This window comes from Buteo buteo, chromosome 11 (assembly GCF_964188355.1).
Source record: "Buteo buteo chromosome 11, bButBut1.hap1.1, whole genome shotgun sequence".
In the NCBI taxonomy this organism is placed as follows: domain Eukaryota; kingdom Metazoa; phylum Chordata; class Aves; order Accipitriformes; family Accipitridae; genus Buteo; species Buteo buteo.
The window spans coordinates 23,660,107-23,677,095 of record NC_134181.1 but is presented as its reverse complement, the minus strand read 5'-3'; the positions used below and the strand labels follow the sequence as shown (position 1 = coordinate 23,677,095).

Below are 16,989 nucleotides of genomic sequence, written 5' to 3'. Positions count from 1 at the left end.
CTCCCACAGGAAGATGCTGAATTCTCTGTTCTATTTCTGAGCCCAAAATGGAGTGCATCCTTCAAGCGGCACCTAAATTAATGGGCTCTCTATAAGGGTAATTTGGTATATTTTAATAACCTAGGATATTCAGATTAGGCATAATAAGCTAATGGTATGTAACAGAAACAACGCAAGAGAAAATAGCTTTGTTGCAATAAAATAGACAGTTGGGGGGGGCATTTCTCTGCAAAAGCCCTTTAGTGTATCTATTGCATTTAAAGTAGACAGCTACCATGAAACCAGTTTAATTTGCTCTGGTTCATGCTGTATTTCAGGTGTAATGTCCCTTATTCTGCTCTATCACAGCAAAATACATTTCTGCCTTTCCCCAGCTGCAATCAGTATAGTCTTTGTTGAGAGTGATCATTAGAGTTGTTCCATGAAGACTGTAGCTGTTGGGCACTGTAGGTAGAACCACTGTAAGTATCCACGGTGCCTAATGTACTATAGGTGACATCAGAAATTGTTTCCTAGCAGGTTCAGGGACTTGCATAAATACCAATACATGGCACACACATGCTGACTTCCATTTGTGGATCTCAGGCAATGCTTATTAACCAAAACACTCGATTACCTAAAATTTCTTGGATTTGGAATGCTTTTTGGATTCCTCTTGACTTTTTACCCTGTCCGCCAATATTTGTGAATAGTGAGTGGAGACATTCAAAGAGAAAAATAAAGATGTTAAAATCCAAAGTTTGTCAACTTGAGTATTAGTCTTTGCTGGGTTTTGTAGTTACTAGAGAGCTCTAAATGAGGTCAAAGAATTCTTGTATTTGTTGTGAACTCACAAGTTCAAAAGCTTTGCTTGTGCTACTTATAAAACTAAATTACAAATTTATTAAAATATTATGTTGGAAAAGAACCAGTATTCCCAAATAATCCTGCTCCTGATGTCAGCTAGGGAGCAGGTTTGGGGAAGAAAAGCCCTGCAATACAGCATGCATAATTTGTGGCAACTTCAGAAGCAGACCTTAAAGCTAAGGTCTCATTCAGACTTCAGTCTTAAACGTGAGGAAATTGTGTAAGAGGACAATTGATGTAATTGTAGATGGGCCTTAAAACAAAAGAGGGAAAAGAAAGAGAGTGGAATGCTACAAGTTCATTAAAATCTCCATGAATCTGATGATAACGAAAGATTTACTGCAGGCAAATAGGAAAACCTTTCCATGTTTTTTTCAGGCTGCTTCTAACAGGCTTCAGCACCGATTTCCAGTGTCTGGTGCAAAGGAATAAAGAAATCAGGCATGTCCAAGGTACTCAGCTAGGCGAGGATCCTTGTGCAGTTTCTCTTCAAGAGCAAGGTATTTCTGTGGCGCTGTCTGCTTTTCCCTAGAACAAGAAGGGGGATATCAGAGGAAAACTGCAGCAGGATATCAAGTAGAGTTTTTTACAAAATAGCTTCTGTGCCAAGTTCCTGGGGGGCTTACTTATAGACCACCCCTGGACACTACTTAGGCAGTCATTCCCAATACCTGTTGAGTCTCAGCGCTAGAATGTGGATACGAAACGCAATTTCAGAGCAACAGGTGAGGAAGTCATCCTCCTCCTCTGCGCTGAGCTGATTGTGATTTTTCTGAAACCACTGGTCCTTCTCCTGCAGCTCTTCCACTGCCTGTGAGGGGAGCGAGCAACTAGAAGTCAGGGTAATTGAGAGGACAGTGAGGAACAAAGGCATGCAAAAGTGCAACTCAAAGTTCAGGGAGCCAAGATGAAGGAAACCACAAATCAGAGCTGGTTTATTTTCATAGGAGGCAGTAAGTTTGAGATGAGGTCTCACTGAACAAGAAAACAAGGGGAATCAAAACATGTGGAAGAGAGAGAGGCAGCAAAACCTGAACATGTTGCCTCACTGTACTCAAGAAGCACTGGAGAATCAAATCAGCTCTGATTGAGATAGGGACTAAACTTTACCCTGGAGCTATTTTGTTCTTTGATCTTCACACGCTAATGACAAAAAAAAAATATACAGGCATGTTTATGGCTCTCTTAAAGTAATCAAAGGAGGTTTGTTTCTTGCCTGCTGTCACAATGAGATGTGTGTTACCCTCCTGCCAGTGCAGAAGAGACTCCAGTAACATGCACATCCTGGAGCAAGGCTGGGAATACCTTTTCAAAGCGAGCCTGGATGATGTTAGCTTTATCAACGAGACGATGCTTCAAATCAGTCAGGCAGTCATCTCTGACACGCAGGGCCTGCCCCTTGGTCATTTTCTTTCTGTGGCCAATTTGAATAAGGAAAGGTGCCAAGTAATCCAGATCCTGTTCCTCTTGTCCCAGAAGCTCATCCTCCATTGTGTTCTTCTGGAGGGGAAAGGACAGAGAGAGTCATGGTCCCATTTACCTGCTTCCCCAAACACCCTGTGATAAAGCAAAACAAAAGCAAAGGCCAAAACTCCTCCACTCCCTACCCCTGAGAGGAAATAATGTTTCTTTTTCCTATAGTTTAATCAAAACTACTGCTTTGCATTAGCTTTGCATACCAACCCTTTCCTAATGTGGTTTTTATTCTGTAATTTATTTTCTATTGTCCTTTATAACATTTCTCCTGATTTCCTTGATTGTAGAGATGTCTCTTACACAAAGCATGTTATCCACTGAGGTGCAAGAAGGGCTCTATAAAATGCATTTGTATTTGGACAGAAAGAGATTAAGACAGGGTATTTTGAGTGATACCAGCTTGTAGGCTGGCAAATAGCTGGTTCTTCCATCTTTGCTCCTGCTTGTGTTTCATGCCAGAAGTTTGGCATGTAAAAGCTAATATCACCTTTTATAACCTCTCCATCCAGGAAAGCTCAGTCTAAAAACCATTTACAGGAAGCATCTTGGAGATCTTGAAAAATTGCAAGTAATTATTCTTGAATCTTTTTTTATTTGTCCAGAACATTCATAAGGTATTAATTCCTCAACAGAGATCCTGGAACAAAATTGGCTTTACAAGTAATAATGAAAACCAAGAAAACAACTGATTCATATCACACAAAGAAGTGCACATTTGCCTAACAAAATAAGCCCTGGCTAGAAAGATGCAGCTTGGAATCCATTATCATACTCCCCCCATAATCCCTATTATCAACGAATCCTTGTTAATTGTTTTCTTTATTAACTAAACAAAATAAAACAATAATCGTTCTTTGTGATGTGGGTTTTTCCAGAAAGTCAGAAGGTCATAGCATGATCATGTTATATTTTCATAGGAAGTCAACTGAAGCTGTGCTGACTTAGACCTGCTAGGGATTTGGCCCAGTATATTTTAATGATACTAAAGCTCTTCAGAGATAATTCCTCAGAGAGAAGCAGCTTACTCTGGATTTCTTTGTGTACATGTAATAAATACTGGATTAACAAAGTCTACCTACCATGGCTTCATACTGTTGTCTTCTCTTTTCATTCCTCTCTGTATTATAAATTGAAGCTGTCAATTTAACAGCGGTTTCTTCATTCTCACGGATCTTCAAAATATTTAACACCTTCCAAAAAAATCAGAAGACAGACCCCTCAGCTTTCCCACAAAATGACAGTACTTTTACATGCTTGACCTGCTAACAGAGCAGATACTGCATACAAGAACTGTAGCATAAGGTTAAATATAGAAGATCTATACAAATATGTTGATATCCTGCTGACACATCAAGCTGATAGCAGTCTTATTTTTAGATTGCTGTTCTGTATCAAATTCTTTAACACAATTATTGATATTATCTGTTAAGAAAGCTCTTCTGGAGTCACAGTCTTGCCACTACTTTTGAAATTGCACCGATAGCTTTGGCTTATTGTTTGTCTTAACTGGATATACAGCACAAGCAACGTGAATATTTTGTCCGTTGATACATCAAGACTGAGAAATTTGGCAAGGTAGTTCATGAGGTCACAGTGAACTAGCTTCAAATTTCTGGGGAAAAAAATGGACTTTTGCAATCTTGTTCTTAATTACTACTAGTATTCTGGGCTAATATAGTTGAGTATTCCCTCTCCAGCTCCTTCAGGGGTTCCTCTTCCTCACAAAAACATTAAAAAAAAATAAAATCCAATAGCTTTGCCTCCATCTGCTGAATGGTTGTATTTATCATGAGGTAATTACAAAGACTTCTAAGAACATGGATTTGTTAACCAGTCACAGTGTGATTAGCAGTACAAGCAATATATTTTATGAAGTATTTCCCTACAGTTGCTCCCATAAAAAGCCACTTCAGTATTTCAGATGGGACTTCCTGGAAATGCCTAGCAACTAGATAGAACATTACATACAATATCCTTTCTTTTTGGTCTCATTCCCAGGCAAAAGGCGGACATGTTTCCAGATGCCCCAATTCATATGCTGTCATTTGCTCTCCAAAACTGTCTCCCCCCCCAGAGAATGAAGAGTAAGAACAATGGCTGAGTTGCAAGCTTGATAATTCAGCATGGAGACCAGCTTTGTGACACTAGAGTTTTATTTTTATCACAGTTTATGCTGAGGATGCTTTGGCAACCAGTCAGCTGAAACTGGTTCCATGCCTGACCAACTTTGACACAGTGTGGACACCTCCCTGTTACCTCTGCTTCAGATTGCCGGACTTGTTGCTTCAGCTGTTTCTCTTCCTCTGTTAGCTGCTGCAACGCTTTGTACAGATGGAGCAGCTTCTTGTCTTTTTCAGAGGACCCCGCCTGGAAGCAGATAAGCTAGTGAAAGACAGTAGCTTGCTCTGGGTGCACGGACCAGGTACTCTGCTAACAGAAACTGGCACAATTGTGCTATAGTCAATAGTGACACTGATTTCCATCACTGAAACATCTAACCCATGGTCAACAGTTTATTAGACTTCATTTTGATTTTGAATCCATCAGTAATGTGAGCCAGATGGCACATTTCGCACTTTGCTGATGCCACTGTTATATGGTTGGAACTGGTTTTGCAGGGTTAGAGATGAAAGGATGGCACTCCAGCAATTGTGTTCTGTGTATTCTCCCCAATGGGAAATAGAAACTTTAAAAAAATGTGCATAACATTAAATAATCCTGTATTTGCAATCTCTTTTTGATTTTCCTAAGTGTAATTGTGCAGCATCACTGCAGAATTTACTGGCAGACTTTTGCCCCTGGTTACAGGCTCACATCAATGATGTTAGTGGAGTGACCCTGCGCCCCGGATAAGAGAATCTGGCTTAATGACAGCGCTCCACTTTTTTGGGAACATCTTTTATTTAAGGCTATCTATCTATCAGCAATGCAATAAGCCTCAGCATCTTGCTCTGCGTCTGCAGGGCAAGCTCTGGGAGATTTAAGCAATGATGTGACCCAAGAAGTCCATGGCAGAATTGGAGCTAGAACCCAGCTCCTGCTCCTGCTTTTCTGCTGTAGCCTCTTCTTCAAGAGAGAATAGCAGAGGAAATTTCAGCTTCCCTGCCATGAATCCACAGGACTAAGCCCAACAGCTGCTGAACGAGCATCTTGCAGGATGCCAGTGGCTGCGTCTACATTGCCTGATGACCAAGTCTGGGAAGATGACCTCAGGCACAGCTAGAGCAAGCCTTTCACGCTACACTATGTCCTGCATGCCCAGTCACTTCCAGCATGGCAGTGCATCTCCAGGGGCATTCGCATTGTCAGCCTTGGAGGCTGTCTGTGAGGGAGGGATGCAGATGGAGCAGAGGGGCAGCATGGAATATGTCATGCTTGTAGTTCTTCCACTGACATTTCACCTTCTCTTTGTGTCTTGTGATCTAGAAAAACTTCAAGATATAAGTAGTTTTTCTCCATACCTGGTATGTGATGCACATTTCTGGGGTCATGACGATTTCATTTCCTTTCCTATCCTCGTCTGCTGCTTTGAAGAAATCCTTCTTTGAGGCAGTAATGTATTTATCCTTGAGATGGTATGTCAGATGGATTGTCTCCTCTGTGATCAGGAAGATACGTTCTGCTACATCTTCATCAGCAGGCTTTTCTAGGTTTCTGTGAAAACACTCCTTGATTTGCTGTGGGGGTGGAAAAAAAAAAAGAGATGGAAGCAGGTTAGACAACATAAAACTGGCAAGATTTGCAGAGTTGGGTAAAAACCCAAGGTTAAAATTGGGCTTTTCTGCCTGGACTACAATGGCATCTCTTGGCCCATGGTCCTACTGTTCTTTGCCTGAGAAAAAAAGTACAAAGCTGCTTAAAGCAATACAGAGGTCTCCTATTTGTGGAGCTGAGTATGCTCCCCAAGCTCAAAAGTTAGCTTGGGATGCATCCCTGCCCAAGGGAACTGCAGGAAGCAAGGTATTTTGGAGCACAACAGTTTCCCATATTCCTCAATATAGGGAAGGAAAAAGGAGCATGTTGGGTGCCAGTCCAAAGGCAGGCCACTGCATGGCTCTGTCTTGGCAGGTGAATCATCTGAGCCATACTGCCAGATGTCATATTTCCTCCCTCTCCTGTTCTGCAAATCAGTCCTGACTAGAGGAAGAGGTAGATTACCTGCTTGTAACAAATCAGTGATAGGACACTTCATCATTAAACCATTTGACTAGTTTTGAGTCTTGTAAAAATTTCATTCCAAAATCATAGTCAAGCTTTTTTTCTTTCCTGTGACATGCATTTTCCAAGTCTTAGTTTCCTAGTTTCATTCTAGCTGCTCAATGCAGTTTGTGACAACTGGTCATACTGTAGCTCTCTGTCAGGCAAGCAACTGTGAGACACAGCAGCTGAACAAGGCTTGGACGTCCCATCTGGAGATTTGCCTTGGCTGTGCCCACTGAAAATGAACCTAAAGCCCTAGGCAGTATGTTTTGCATAGTATAAATATCACAGCGACAGATATTTTTCTGTTCCTGCCTTGGCCATACCACTATAGGCCGGGAGTTAATGTCAGTTCTAGTGCTAGCCAAGTGTATTTTCTTTCCTCTTTTGCCAAACTCCATGTGCCGAACATGCAGGAAGTCATCCCGCCCCACAAAGTACTCCGTTATCTCGTTATCATTTTCAACACGTTTCTGGAGGCCATCGACTCGCGCCTCGTTGTAAAACTCCATTGTATGTTCAGTCTCTGGTTCCAGTGACGTATAGGTGTGAGCTAAGGACATAAGAGAGAATGCATACATTTTCAGAGTTAGCAACCATAATACGGTGAACACAAGCATGTCCAGAAAAGTCTCATTTTCTTCAGTGACCAATAAATCAAATGTATGTGAGTGTAAGAAGGGAATGTTATCTCCTCACTGCTGTGTATCAATATGCCACAGCCTGAGGACGGCAGGACAGCTTTGCAAGACCACTGCCTTCCTTACACAATAAGGCAGTAGCAAGTGGAGCCTGGATCCTGCTCTTCCCAAACCAGGAATGGGCACAGCCTCTTGGGGTGAAATGCTGCTTTAGCAAGAGATCTGATGCAGGACTTTCTCTCCCCCAGCTGCACAACACTGAGAGACTCAACATAATCCTAAGGAGAAAGTTTCTACCTCTATCACATCTACCAGTAAAAGTAAATTATATCACCCTATAAATGTGATAAGTATGTATTTTTCTTCCATTATGCTGGGGGGGAACACTGTCCAGGACTGGAAGACAATAACCCAATTCTCTACTCTCCACTGGAGACCACATTATTTATCTAGGCAATTCATCCAGAAGTTTGCTGCCCCCCCAACTTTTGCCACTGCTAGAAGAGATTCACATAAGTCCCATCAGCTGCAGTCACTGCCCAGATGAGCTAGAATACCTTTAAGACCGAGGAGGTGTCCTGGGCTGAAGTATTCTGTGGTCAGCTGTGTCTGTTTATTCACTTCTCTCATATCCAACATGTCTTCTCGGTTTCTGAACCACTCCCTCACCTCCACTATTTCAGTACCTGGCAGGAGACAAACTGTTTCACAACCTTACATCACTGTGTTTGAGGTGGCAAGATTCATCTGATGAGCTCTCAGTGGCTGTGCAAGCACCCTGTGCTCCTGATACAGCTGCAGTAGACAACACGTAGTCACTGGAATTGGCCCTGTGCACAGCGGCATTTTGCAGATGAATCCTAGTCTACATTTGAGTAGATGAATTACACCTTAAGAGGGTTTATTCCTCTCCATCAACAAGAACTAAAGCAATCAGCTCAGGGGGAGAAGGTGGCATGGCGGATGGCTATGGCTAGGCAAGAGAAATTCCATCCCAAATACTTAATGATAGTGTCAGGAGGGAAGGGAAATGAGATAGGGGCATTACACTACCCAAGAGCGCTGAGGACAGGACACTGTATGTCCAGTTAGGAATCTGCAGTTTCCTGGACCAGCTGTTGAAGAATAATGCTTTCCAGTACAGAAATATCCACAGTCTGTAGCTGCCCCTTTTTATGGCTCCTGTCGAGACCAATGGGAATAATGATACTGTTGGATAAATTCAAACCAGTCTTCCATTTCTCTGGAGACTGAAAATCCGAGCAGCTGACCTGCGACACTGAACAGCCTCACCGCTGGGGTGTAAAACAGATTAAAACTCTTGGAGGAACCCCTAACAATGCTGGGAAGTTCTGGGGCTTGTCAGACAGGGAGCGAGATGAAGCGTTTGAAGATGTGGTAGCTAAGTCCCCCACAAATGTGAAAGGAGGATAAGAAAGCACAAGAGACACTCTGGCAGAAAGGGGACCACCTCCCCCTTTCCATCAGCACACCCCAGGCTGTGTTTGCTCACTGCATCGAGTGTGTTCACTCATCCCTCTTACAGTCTAAGTCTGCGTAGACAGTGAGGCGTTTCACCAGCCCATTTCCATTCAGGTATGGTGCCCATTTCTCCAGTTTTGCTTTCTTGTACAGGACCACCTTCCTCCCCTGGGAACAGCGGGTCTCAAACTCTGCAGTGGGCAAGAGAGGTGTCAAAAAAATTGATTCCCTTGTACTCAGCCCAAGGAAAAAGAATTCAAGAGGGAGAAAACCATGGTCTAAGGGAAACCACGCAGTTATTGATTGCGTTCAGCTGCCAGTAAAGCTGTTCAGACCCTGCCTGTTGTGCTCTAATGTTATAGTATAATAACTCTTTTCTCTCCCAAAAGAGGTATTTGATAATGCAGGGGCAGTCCCTTGTGCATAGTGGTAACAGAAAGTCCATCCCAGGCAAAATCATTCAGCTGGCAGGAAAACACTGTGTGTGTGTCTGTCTGTCTGCTGGGGGGCTCCCACCCAGGATGAGACAGTGCACTGAGGGCAGGCATTCAAATCAATAGCTGTTGCTGCCTTCATCTACTGCCCTTCACTGCTGTACCTTGTCCATCCTGAAGGGAGAATTCTTGAGTAAGATAAACAAATGTCCCAAATCTACTAAAAGGTTAGCTGGGGGGCAAACAAAAGGCAAAGGAAGAATACATACCTCTGGGAGATATCTGAATTGGGGCTACCCACGATGGTGGCATGTCAAAACTCATGTCTTCTTCCCCCTTTTCCTGCTGAAACAGAAGCAGAGATTTGCATTTTTGGCAGGTTCTCTTACTGTGCCAGGAGGCATTTTGGTTCTTGAGAATGTGGTGCAGCAATCAGAGCTCAGCTCGTGCAAGGCTGCGCTGGTCCTGGGGAACACAGTGGCGCAGTTATGAGAGCTGTGTCAGTCACACACAGCCTGAGGACAGAGGCAAGCAGCACGCTGCAGTTCACGTGGAAGGAGAGCTTTATTGCATCCCCCCACTCTCACTAGTACACCCCTACTCAAGCCTAATGAAATGATCTTCCAGCTAACACTCATGCTGGACAGGGGACAAATGTGACAATCATCATTCAAACCAACGACCAGCTTGTTTTATGTAGACTGTGGAGGGCGCTTTGCTTCCTGTTTATGGGGACAGGCTGAGGAGAGTAGATAACAGGAGGGAATGTACTGTTATTGGTGTTCCTCCGTCCTGCTGTGCTGGTACAATGCCTGCTTTATCATGCTGCATTCTCCCACCACCAGGACAGCATACCATTTTTTGCTTCCAGTACACAACATTTTTTGGTATATTAGAGTACATACATTTCTACATTTGGTTGGCAACTCCACCTAGCAGCCAGGAGAGCAGGGTGCCAACCAGCAGAGAAAGAGTGTCCAGAAAAAAATCAGTTTGGATTTTATTTTTTTAAATTATTTCATCCCAAAGGTCAATGCACTGGAGGCCTACAGAGATCCCTAGCCACTTAGGACACCAGAGTACCACTTGGGGTCCTGCTTCAAAAAGCATCAGAACTATTCAAGATTGAGAAGGAATCTAAAGTGCCAACCAAAACCTAGCTAAAGCAATAGTGATCTGACCTGGAGAGGGCAGCAGGCAGGCAGGCAGGCCTGCAAACACACCAGTTCAATACAGCATCCCCACTGCATGAGAGCCATCATTTGGGTCACTCACCATGTCATCTGTGTCCCTGTCAGACAATTCCTTTTCCTCCTCAGCATCTGAGAGCAGCTGAAGAGGCTTGTTGCTTCTTGAAAGCATAATTTCCCAGCGGATAGCGTCACCCAAGTCAAAGACGAGATCCTAGGCCACACGGAAGAAACCCACTGAACTACAGGGCAGTCTCAAGGGCCTCACACTAAACTGAATGCTGCTCCCGCAAGTTTGCGGTGCTCTGGACCTGCCTGGGTGTCAGAGAGTTAAAGGACTCTAGACAGACCCTGGATGTCAGTGAGGTGCCCTTGGCTGGTTGGTGGGACCCCAAAGACTGCCCCTCCGCCTAGAGGGCTGCAGACCCTTTTCCTCATGGTGCTTCTGCCGCAGATGAGAAGTTGCTGGAAATGCTTCTGCATACTTCCTTGGGCCATGCATGGCCCCAACGTCAAGTTGCTCTAACTCAGATCCTTGCCTCCCTGACTTTGTATCAGCTGGGGAGCAGCCTAATCAAGATCTTTCCTGCCTTGAGCCATGCCTGACAGGCTCAAAACACCCTCTGCCTTAAAAGCTGTTTGAGAGAATGAGCATTCAGCCAGCCTTAAAAGCTGATATTCTAGCACTGTAGGGGTTTAATTTGCTAGCTCAGGGTCTAGGATGTCCTGGAGCAGTTCCAGAGTCTATGTAATCTGAGCAACATGACCAGAGCTAACATAGGGAATGGTAAGTGGCAACTGGGATCACTGCTGATCTTGGACTTCCCCAGGACTCAGGTTAGCCCAACTGTCCCTCCCAGGCACAGGATGCTTAAGGGCTTGTTACCTTGCAGCCGTTCCAGCAGTCCTGCATGTTCACCCAGTAGTTCCTGTGGTTCCAGACACTCTCAATCCCAAGGAAGTGCTCATCCATGGTGCTGTGGCTGTTTCCCGTGAAGGGGTTGATGAAGAAGGTCTCAGGAACCTCCCTCTTCCCAGACAGAACCAAAACCCATGCGTGCACCCGTAAGCCATACAAAGGGTCACGCTTGGGCTTTTCCACTTCCTGTAGCACAGAGGACAGAGCAGTAATTATTGCCATTTTATTGCCTCTTTAGTCCAACCCAGTGGCAATCTTATTCTCTCCTCTGCCCATTTCTAAAGATCTGCAGGCCCTTAACACTCTTCAGAAGAGTGAGGTAGTACATACCCAGTACACACTGTGTTCCCAGAGGCCAAGTGATCATGGCCATGATCAGGGTTGTGTCATACTTCATGGCAGAGGGTGGTGACCTCCTTTCTTTGGTCAGCCATTACCTGTGTCTCAGCTCTTGCTCCCGGAGTCTACAGTGAGGTGGACCTCACTAACTCACCGTGACCACCTCCTCTTCTCTTTCCTTGTTCTTTTGAGCAGCTTCAGTTTCTGCTGCCTTCTTGGCCTCCTGCTGAAGTTCAAACTTGCTCTGCAGGTCTGGTGGGGGCTTAACTCTGTACTTGTTGGACTTCTTCTTCATCCCCTCTTTTGGTACCTGCCTCTGCAAAAGCAGGGTATTGCTGTGAAACCCAGCAGAGATCAAGAGAAGGGAGAAAATGTGTGGCTTACAGGTACCTCCCAGTTTCCAGCCCTTGGCAGTTTGCAGTATTGGACCCAGTGAGCAGGAATACAGTGAAGCCAAAGAGGCCTCTTAAGGAACTGTGGAAAATCACTCAAAAGATCCCTTTGGTGAGGCCCCTGCTTGGTACAGACTGAAACCTAGTGTGGACCTGAAGCTGTTCCCCCTAGCTCAACTCTGGAGCTCACTGGAAATGAACAGGCTGAGCATGCATGTGGGGCTTCTCCCTGCCCACTCACTGTACGTCTCACCTCCTGTGGCTTCCTGAGAAGTGGGCACAGCTTCAGAGTCTCATTCAGGCTGCACATCTCGTGGGTGGCATACCCGTGCACACAGTAGGCATCATACCCAGCCCCGATTAGCATGGAGCACAGCAGCACACTGAAGTCAAAGCAGTTCCCTTTCTGGTATTTCAGGATGGTGGTTGGGGAATAGAGCGAACTAGGCTTGAAAGAGAGAGATGCATGTTCACAGTGTTTGTCTTGTGAAGCTGAAACATGCACCAGGCAGAGAGCAAGAGAGAGAGAGGGCATTGCCCATGTCCCTGGGCTCTGCACCCATAGGGAATCTGTTACATAAAATTCCTATACAAGCCACAGACCCAAAAAGTCCTCTCCAAAGTGATGTGGGGAAATTCTGATGCCAAATCTGGTGACAAATTTAACCATAGGGAGAGATGGGCAGGACAAGCTCATCAAATTGCTGAAAACCTAACACTAACCACAACTCTGGAGTGGGGCTTACCTCCATCTCTAGCTGGTCTGTTTGCAATGTTTCAAAGCAAAAGACCCATAAGCTAAATTATAGTTCAAAGGAGGGAACATATTCCCTTCTGGCCCTCACCAGTGAGCAAGCAAAGGGATCAATACGCACATACTGCATATAGAGAGTTTCTACATAATCTGCTCCCAGATCTCAGACATCACCTTAGGTGATCAAGGCAGTCTCTGTCTGCTAAATGGAGAGACATTCTCTGTGGTCGCAAAGTGCCAGAGTTCCTCTTGAGACCCTGGAACTCCTGGGACACACTTGGCCAGCATGGAGCTGGCAGAGATTGTTTGGGGCACTCTGCAGGGCATCAGCAGTCTTTGCTAGCAGAGTGTGCTCCCCTTGCCTTAGCTGATTCACACCAGCCAAGAACTTGCCCGAACTCTGGCATCACCCCTTCAGCCACCCCAAAATACCCGAAAATTAGGATAGAAATGTCTAAAGCCCCTAGGAATGGGTCACTGAGGTCAAGCATCATCCCCTGGGCTTCATATGCTCCTTTGTTCCAAGGCATCTTGGCCTTTGGAGGGGAAGCTTGTCAGCCATTGCAACCCACAGCAGACCAGCTGGTCATATGGGGTGACATTTGGGATCAGGCCCAATCTTGTAGAAATGGTCCTTAATTGCTTGACAGGTACAACACCGTGCATGTACTGGGATTACAGGTCGGTCCAGAGCGCACAGGGCCTGGGAAAATTGGGGGGTTGCCTAAGTAATGAGGGGATGATGGAGGAGTCAAAGACCTTTGTAATCCCAGCCACTGGGGTTTCTACATTGTGTCCTGCTGAGAGGCCCTTCTGTCACCTCCATTATGTTTCTGATGGGACTGCAGCCCCTTTCTTACCGGTGTGATAGGAGACTTGAGGGGCTCCATGGTGAGGTAATCAGAGACAAAGCTGGCACAGCCATCCCAGTGGTACAGCTCTGTATAAGGCAGCAGTGTTGGCCTTATTGTTGTGCTCACAAACTTCTGTAGGGCCACAAGAGGACTTTGGTTAGCCAAGAGATGCCTGGCAGAGTGTCCTCTCCAAAGCCACCTTCAGACTGCCCTTGGATGTTGCAGCTCACATTCAGGACCTCCCTAGAGCATATCAACAGCGTCAGTAATGCTCCTCATCTGTTCCGACACAGAAACTGCATGGGGTTGAAAAGCCATCTGCTTGTCTGTGGCTAAAACTTGAAGCTCATCTCAGACACATTACAGATGCGAGCCAGTTGTTCTCTTAGTTTTCAAGCAAGACAAATAGCTACTGCCCTTTCCAGCTTTTACATCCTCCAGGATTTTTTGCCTTGCATGTTAATCATGTAATAAATGTTGGGGAAAGCTGGTCCAAAGTAGCCATTTCAGATGCCTGGGGAGCATCAGGTCCAGAACTAGACAACAGTTGTGCAGCTTGGGCCCAGTCCTAAACAAAACCAGACCACAAACTTCCACATTTACTTCCTTCCCTGTAACTTCTGTGAAGTTCAGAATAAGACCTAATGCTGGATCCAGACTCCATATCTGTGACTGAGCCTGAGCTTTAGCTATTTCATGTGTTTCTTTTACTTTCCTTTATGTTTCTGTGGTCTTTCCTGTTTCCTAAGCATCATGCTGCAGGGCTGCAAGCTGCCTGCAGCCTACATGGCACCACCACCATGTGCGAGGTACAACACGCTTGTGGATTTGGACAGCTGGGGTGTTCCCAGGGTGCTGTGTGCCTGCTCAGGGTGCTGTGGGCACAGCAAATGGGTTCCCATTCCCTTTGGTCAGAAGGGAGGGCAGGAAGGGCTGCTGTCCTTCCCCAGCATTCAACACTATGGAAGCTGAGTGCCCCCTGCACTATGGCCCAGCCCCACACCACCCCATACCTCCACGCCACACTCGTTGACTGGGTGGAGGAAGAGCAGCTTGCGGTCGGGGCAGAGGTGAGTGTACTGCTGGAGGAAATGGTCAGCGATGTGCAGCAGCTTCTTTTCCTTCGGGGAATTTGTCTTGTACGAGGATGGTAACTGGGATGTGTCAATGGAGCTCCAGTCAAAATCACTTCCAGGGTAGAAGGAGGCAGACAGACACAGGTAATAAGCCAGGAGCAATTTGGGCAAGATGACCAGCTATCAAAACATGGCAGGGGCTCTCTGTTTCCCAGGGCAAAAATGAGGATCATATCCAAGAATATGATTTTGACATAGCCAAGCTCCTCTGGAGTGATGGCAAGCTGACATATACACAGAGGCTCAGGGGATCTTTATATAGTGACATGAGACAGCATGGAATGAATGTACAATGAAGTGAGTTATCTTACTCACACGTGCCCACTCTTGGACAAACACACCAGGTCCCTTTGCTGTGCAAGGGGACCACACGTGCCATCCACACATGTACAATCTCCCCATGAACCCCAAAAGGACCGTCTCTGCTCATCCCAGTAACTGACAGACACACGTGACTTACGGTACATCACTTGGGACGCAGACTTGCTCCATAGGCACCGTCATCTCCACATCCTGGAGGTTATCACTTATCTCCAAAGCCTTCAGCTCTTCTCCTTCTGTTTGCTCCTCTTCCTCCTTCTCCTCCAGGACCTCCATTCTGCCTCCTCTGGGGCACTACAGAAATGCATGCACCAGGGTGAATTCAGGGCTGGAACCCAGATACACAGCAACACAGAAACACTCGCATGCTGGCCACAGTGATTTAGTATATGAGCACGGCTGAGGCAGCCAGAAGCGTGACAGTAAAGGGTGAGCACTGAATTTGAGTTTGGGCTGGGCTTAGTAAGTAAGTGGCTGCAAGTTCCTGGACACCCTTGAGCACAGGGCAGATGGCAGAACGGGGGAGCCTGCCTTGGCAGGGCACAGCACATCCCCACATTCAGTCTCTGATTGCGGTGTGCCCCCCCAGTTCCTGTACTCGTGTAAATGCCACGTCCTCCGTCCTGCCTGGGCTGCTGCTGGCCGGGAAGCAGCTCTGGAAAGCCGCTGGGCACCTGCCGATGGCCCGCGCCAGAGCCAGCGGGCTGCACTGAGCCTGGCCGCCCGCTCAGCGGCCTTGAAGGGAAGGGGACATTTCGCAGCAGAGTCAGCAGCCTCCAAGGGCACAGGGCTGCTTATATTATTTATTTACACCTCAGGGAGGTCGGGGGCTGCTTGTTTCCCCTTCCCTGCGGTCGGGCTGACCTCGTGAGGAGCAGACAGCGAGAAGGGAGGCACAGACCTTGCACGGGGGGGGGGGGCAGCGGGAGGGGGGGTGTCCCGGGGCCCAGCACCGCTCCCCGGCCTCCGCACCACCCCGACAGCCTCCCGCCCCCGCCGCCCCTTCAGCCCCACACTCCTCAAGGACGGCTAGGCTGCAGCTGCTGCTCCCCTGCCCTCCCTCTCCCGCCGCCGCCGCCGCCTCCCCCGGCCTCACCGTCTCCGCCGGGCCCACGCACCATGGCAACGCCCGCCGCACAGGCGGCTTGGGGCCGCGCCGGGGGCCTGCTGCCTCCCCCGGGCCTCCCCCCGGCGCCTACCCCGGCCTCCCCCTAGGGCCTACCCCGGCCTCTCCCAGAGGCTCCCCCCGCCCCCCTCCCCAAGGCCGCAGGCCACCCCCAGGCCCCGGGCTGCCCGCCGGGGCTCCTCAGGCGCCCATCCCGCTGGCCTGAGCGTCTCCCTGGCTGGAAGCTCCCGACAGCCGCCCCCCTGCCGCCCGGGGAGAGAGCGCCTTTCTGGTGGCAGCCCCCTCCGTCCAGAAGAATTTTGGGGCAAAATGAGGAGGAAGCAGCCAAAGCCTGCCCGCCACAGGAAGGCTTTCCCACCAGGCCCTCAGAGAAACCCACGAGTTTCGCTCTCTTTGAAAAAACCAACCCAAAGAGCCCTCCTCATCCTTCTAAGCCTGGGGGCTGCTGCACTGCCTTTGCATCTCTAAGTGAGTCTGTGCAAGCTTCTGTCCCAGTTAATTGCTTTGTAAAACACACATAATGGAAAGCAGATATTCTCACCCAAAAGCTGGCAGCAGGAGATGACAGGAGGCTTTTTTTTTTTTTTTTTTAAATTGGTAGTACATTAGGCTGTGAGCAGGGTCAGGTGCTAAATACTTGTTTTCTGGTTTTCGTTGTGGTTAGGAAAAAACCTAGATGGACAGATGTTCACATTTGCTGCTATGTTATGGTGACTGTAGCAGTTAAAGCTCTGAGGATGCATGGACTATAGTCAATGTATATCAAGAAGCATCACTTTGAGTGATTATTGCTATTCACAGCTGGTTACTGTTTCCCAAACAAAGCACGGTAAGACCAAGCCCTCAGCCCTCCATCTCTCACTAGTACTTCTGACCAGA

General features: G+C 47.0%; 1 protein-coding gene across 4 annotated transcripts; it reads right to left on the bottom strand.

Moving 5' to 3' along the window:
* Window positions 1–103: 103 nt before the first annotated feature.
* Window positions 104–16,174, bottom strand: DRC7 (dynein regulatory complex subunit 7). 4 transcript variants are annotated; one of them, XM_075040572.1, is made up of 18 exons: window positions 16,081–16,174; window positions 15,124–15,278; window positions 14,541–14,715; window positions 13,534–13,659; window positions 12,173–12,367; window positions 11,682–11,843; window positions 11,156–11,374; window positions 10,355–10,483; window positions 9,349–9,424; window positions 8,708–8,836; window positions 7,721–7,849; window positions 6,849–7,075; window positions 5,784–5,999; window positions 4,579–4,689; window positions 3,402–3,512; window positions 2,152–2,346; window positions 1,518–1,657; window positions 104–1,374 (listed from the first exon to the last, which is right to left on the bottom strand). In XM_075040572.1, exons 2-18 carry the CDS (start codon window positions 15,258–15,260, stop codon window positions 1,284–1,286), a joined length of 2,568 nt encoding a protein of 855 aa, XP_074896673.1. In that variant the 5' UTR covers window positions 15,261–15,278; window positions 16,081–16,174; the 3' UTR covers window positions 104–1,283. The 4 variants fall into 4 exon arrangements, with proteins under 4 accessions (XP_074896673.1, XP_074896675.1, XP_074896674.1 ...); XM_075040574.1 differs by having other exon boundaries at window positions 2,152–2,343; XM_075040573.1 differs by having other exon boundaries at window positions 9,349–9,421.
* Between the last annotated feature and the right edge of the window lie 815 nt (window positions 16,175–16,989).

What these genes read in the sequence shown, in the direction of transcription:
- DRC7 (XM_075040572.1), bottom strand. Translation starts at nt 15,260, where the DNA reads ATGGAGGTCCTGGAGGAGAAGGAGGAAGAGGAGCAAACAGAAGGAGAA. An exon ending in ACTGCTGGAACGGCTGCAAG is followed by an intron (nt 10,484 to 11,155) that starts GTAACAAGCCCT and finishes CGTGTGGCCTAG; the next exon opens with GATCTCGTCTTTGACTTGGG. An exon ending in ACAGGGACACAGATGACATG is followed by an intron (nt 9,425 to 10,354) that starts GTGAGTGACCCA and finishes CTTCTGTTTCAG; the next exon opens with CAGGAAAAGGGGGAAGAAGA.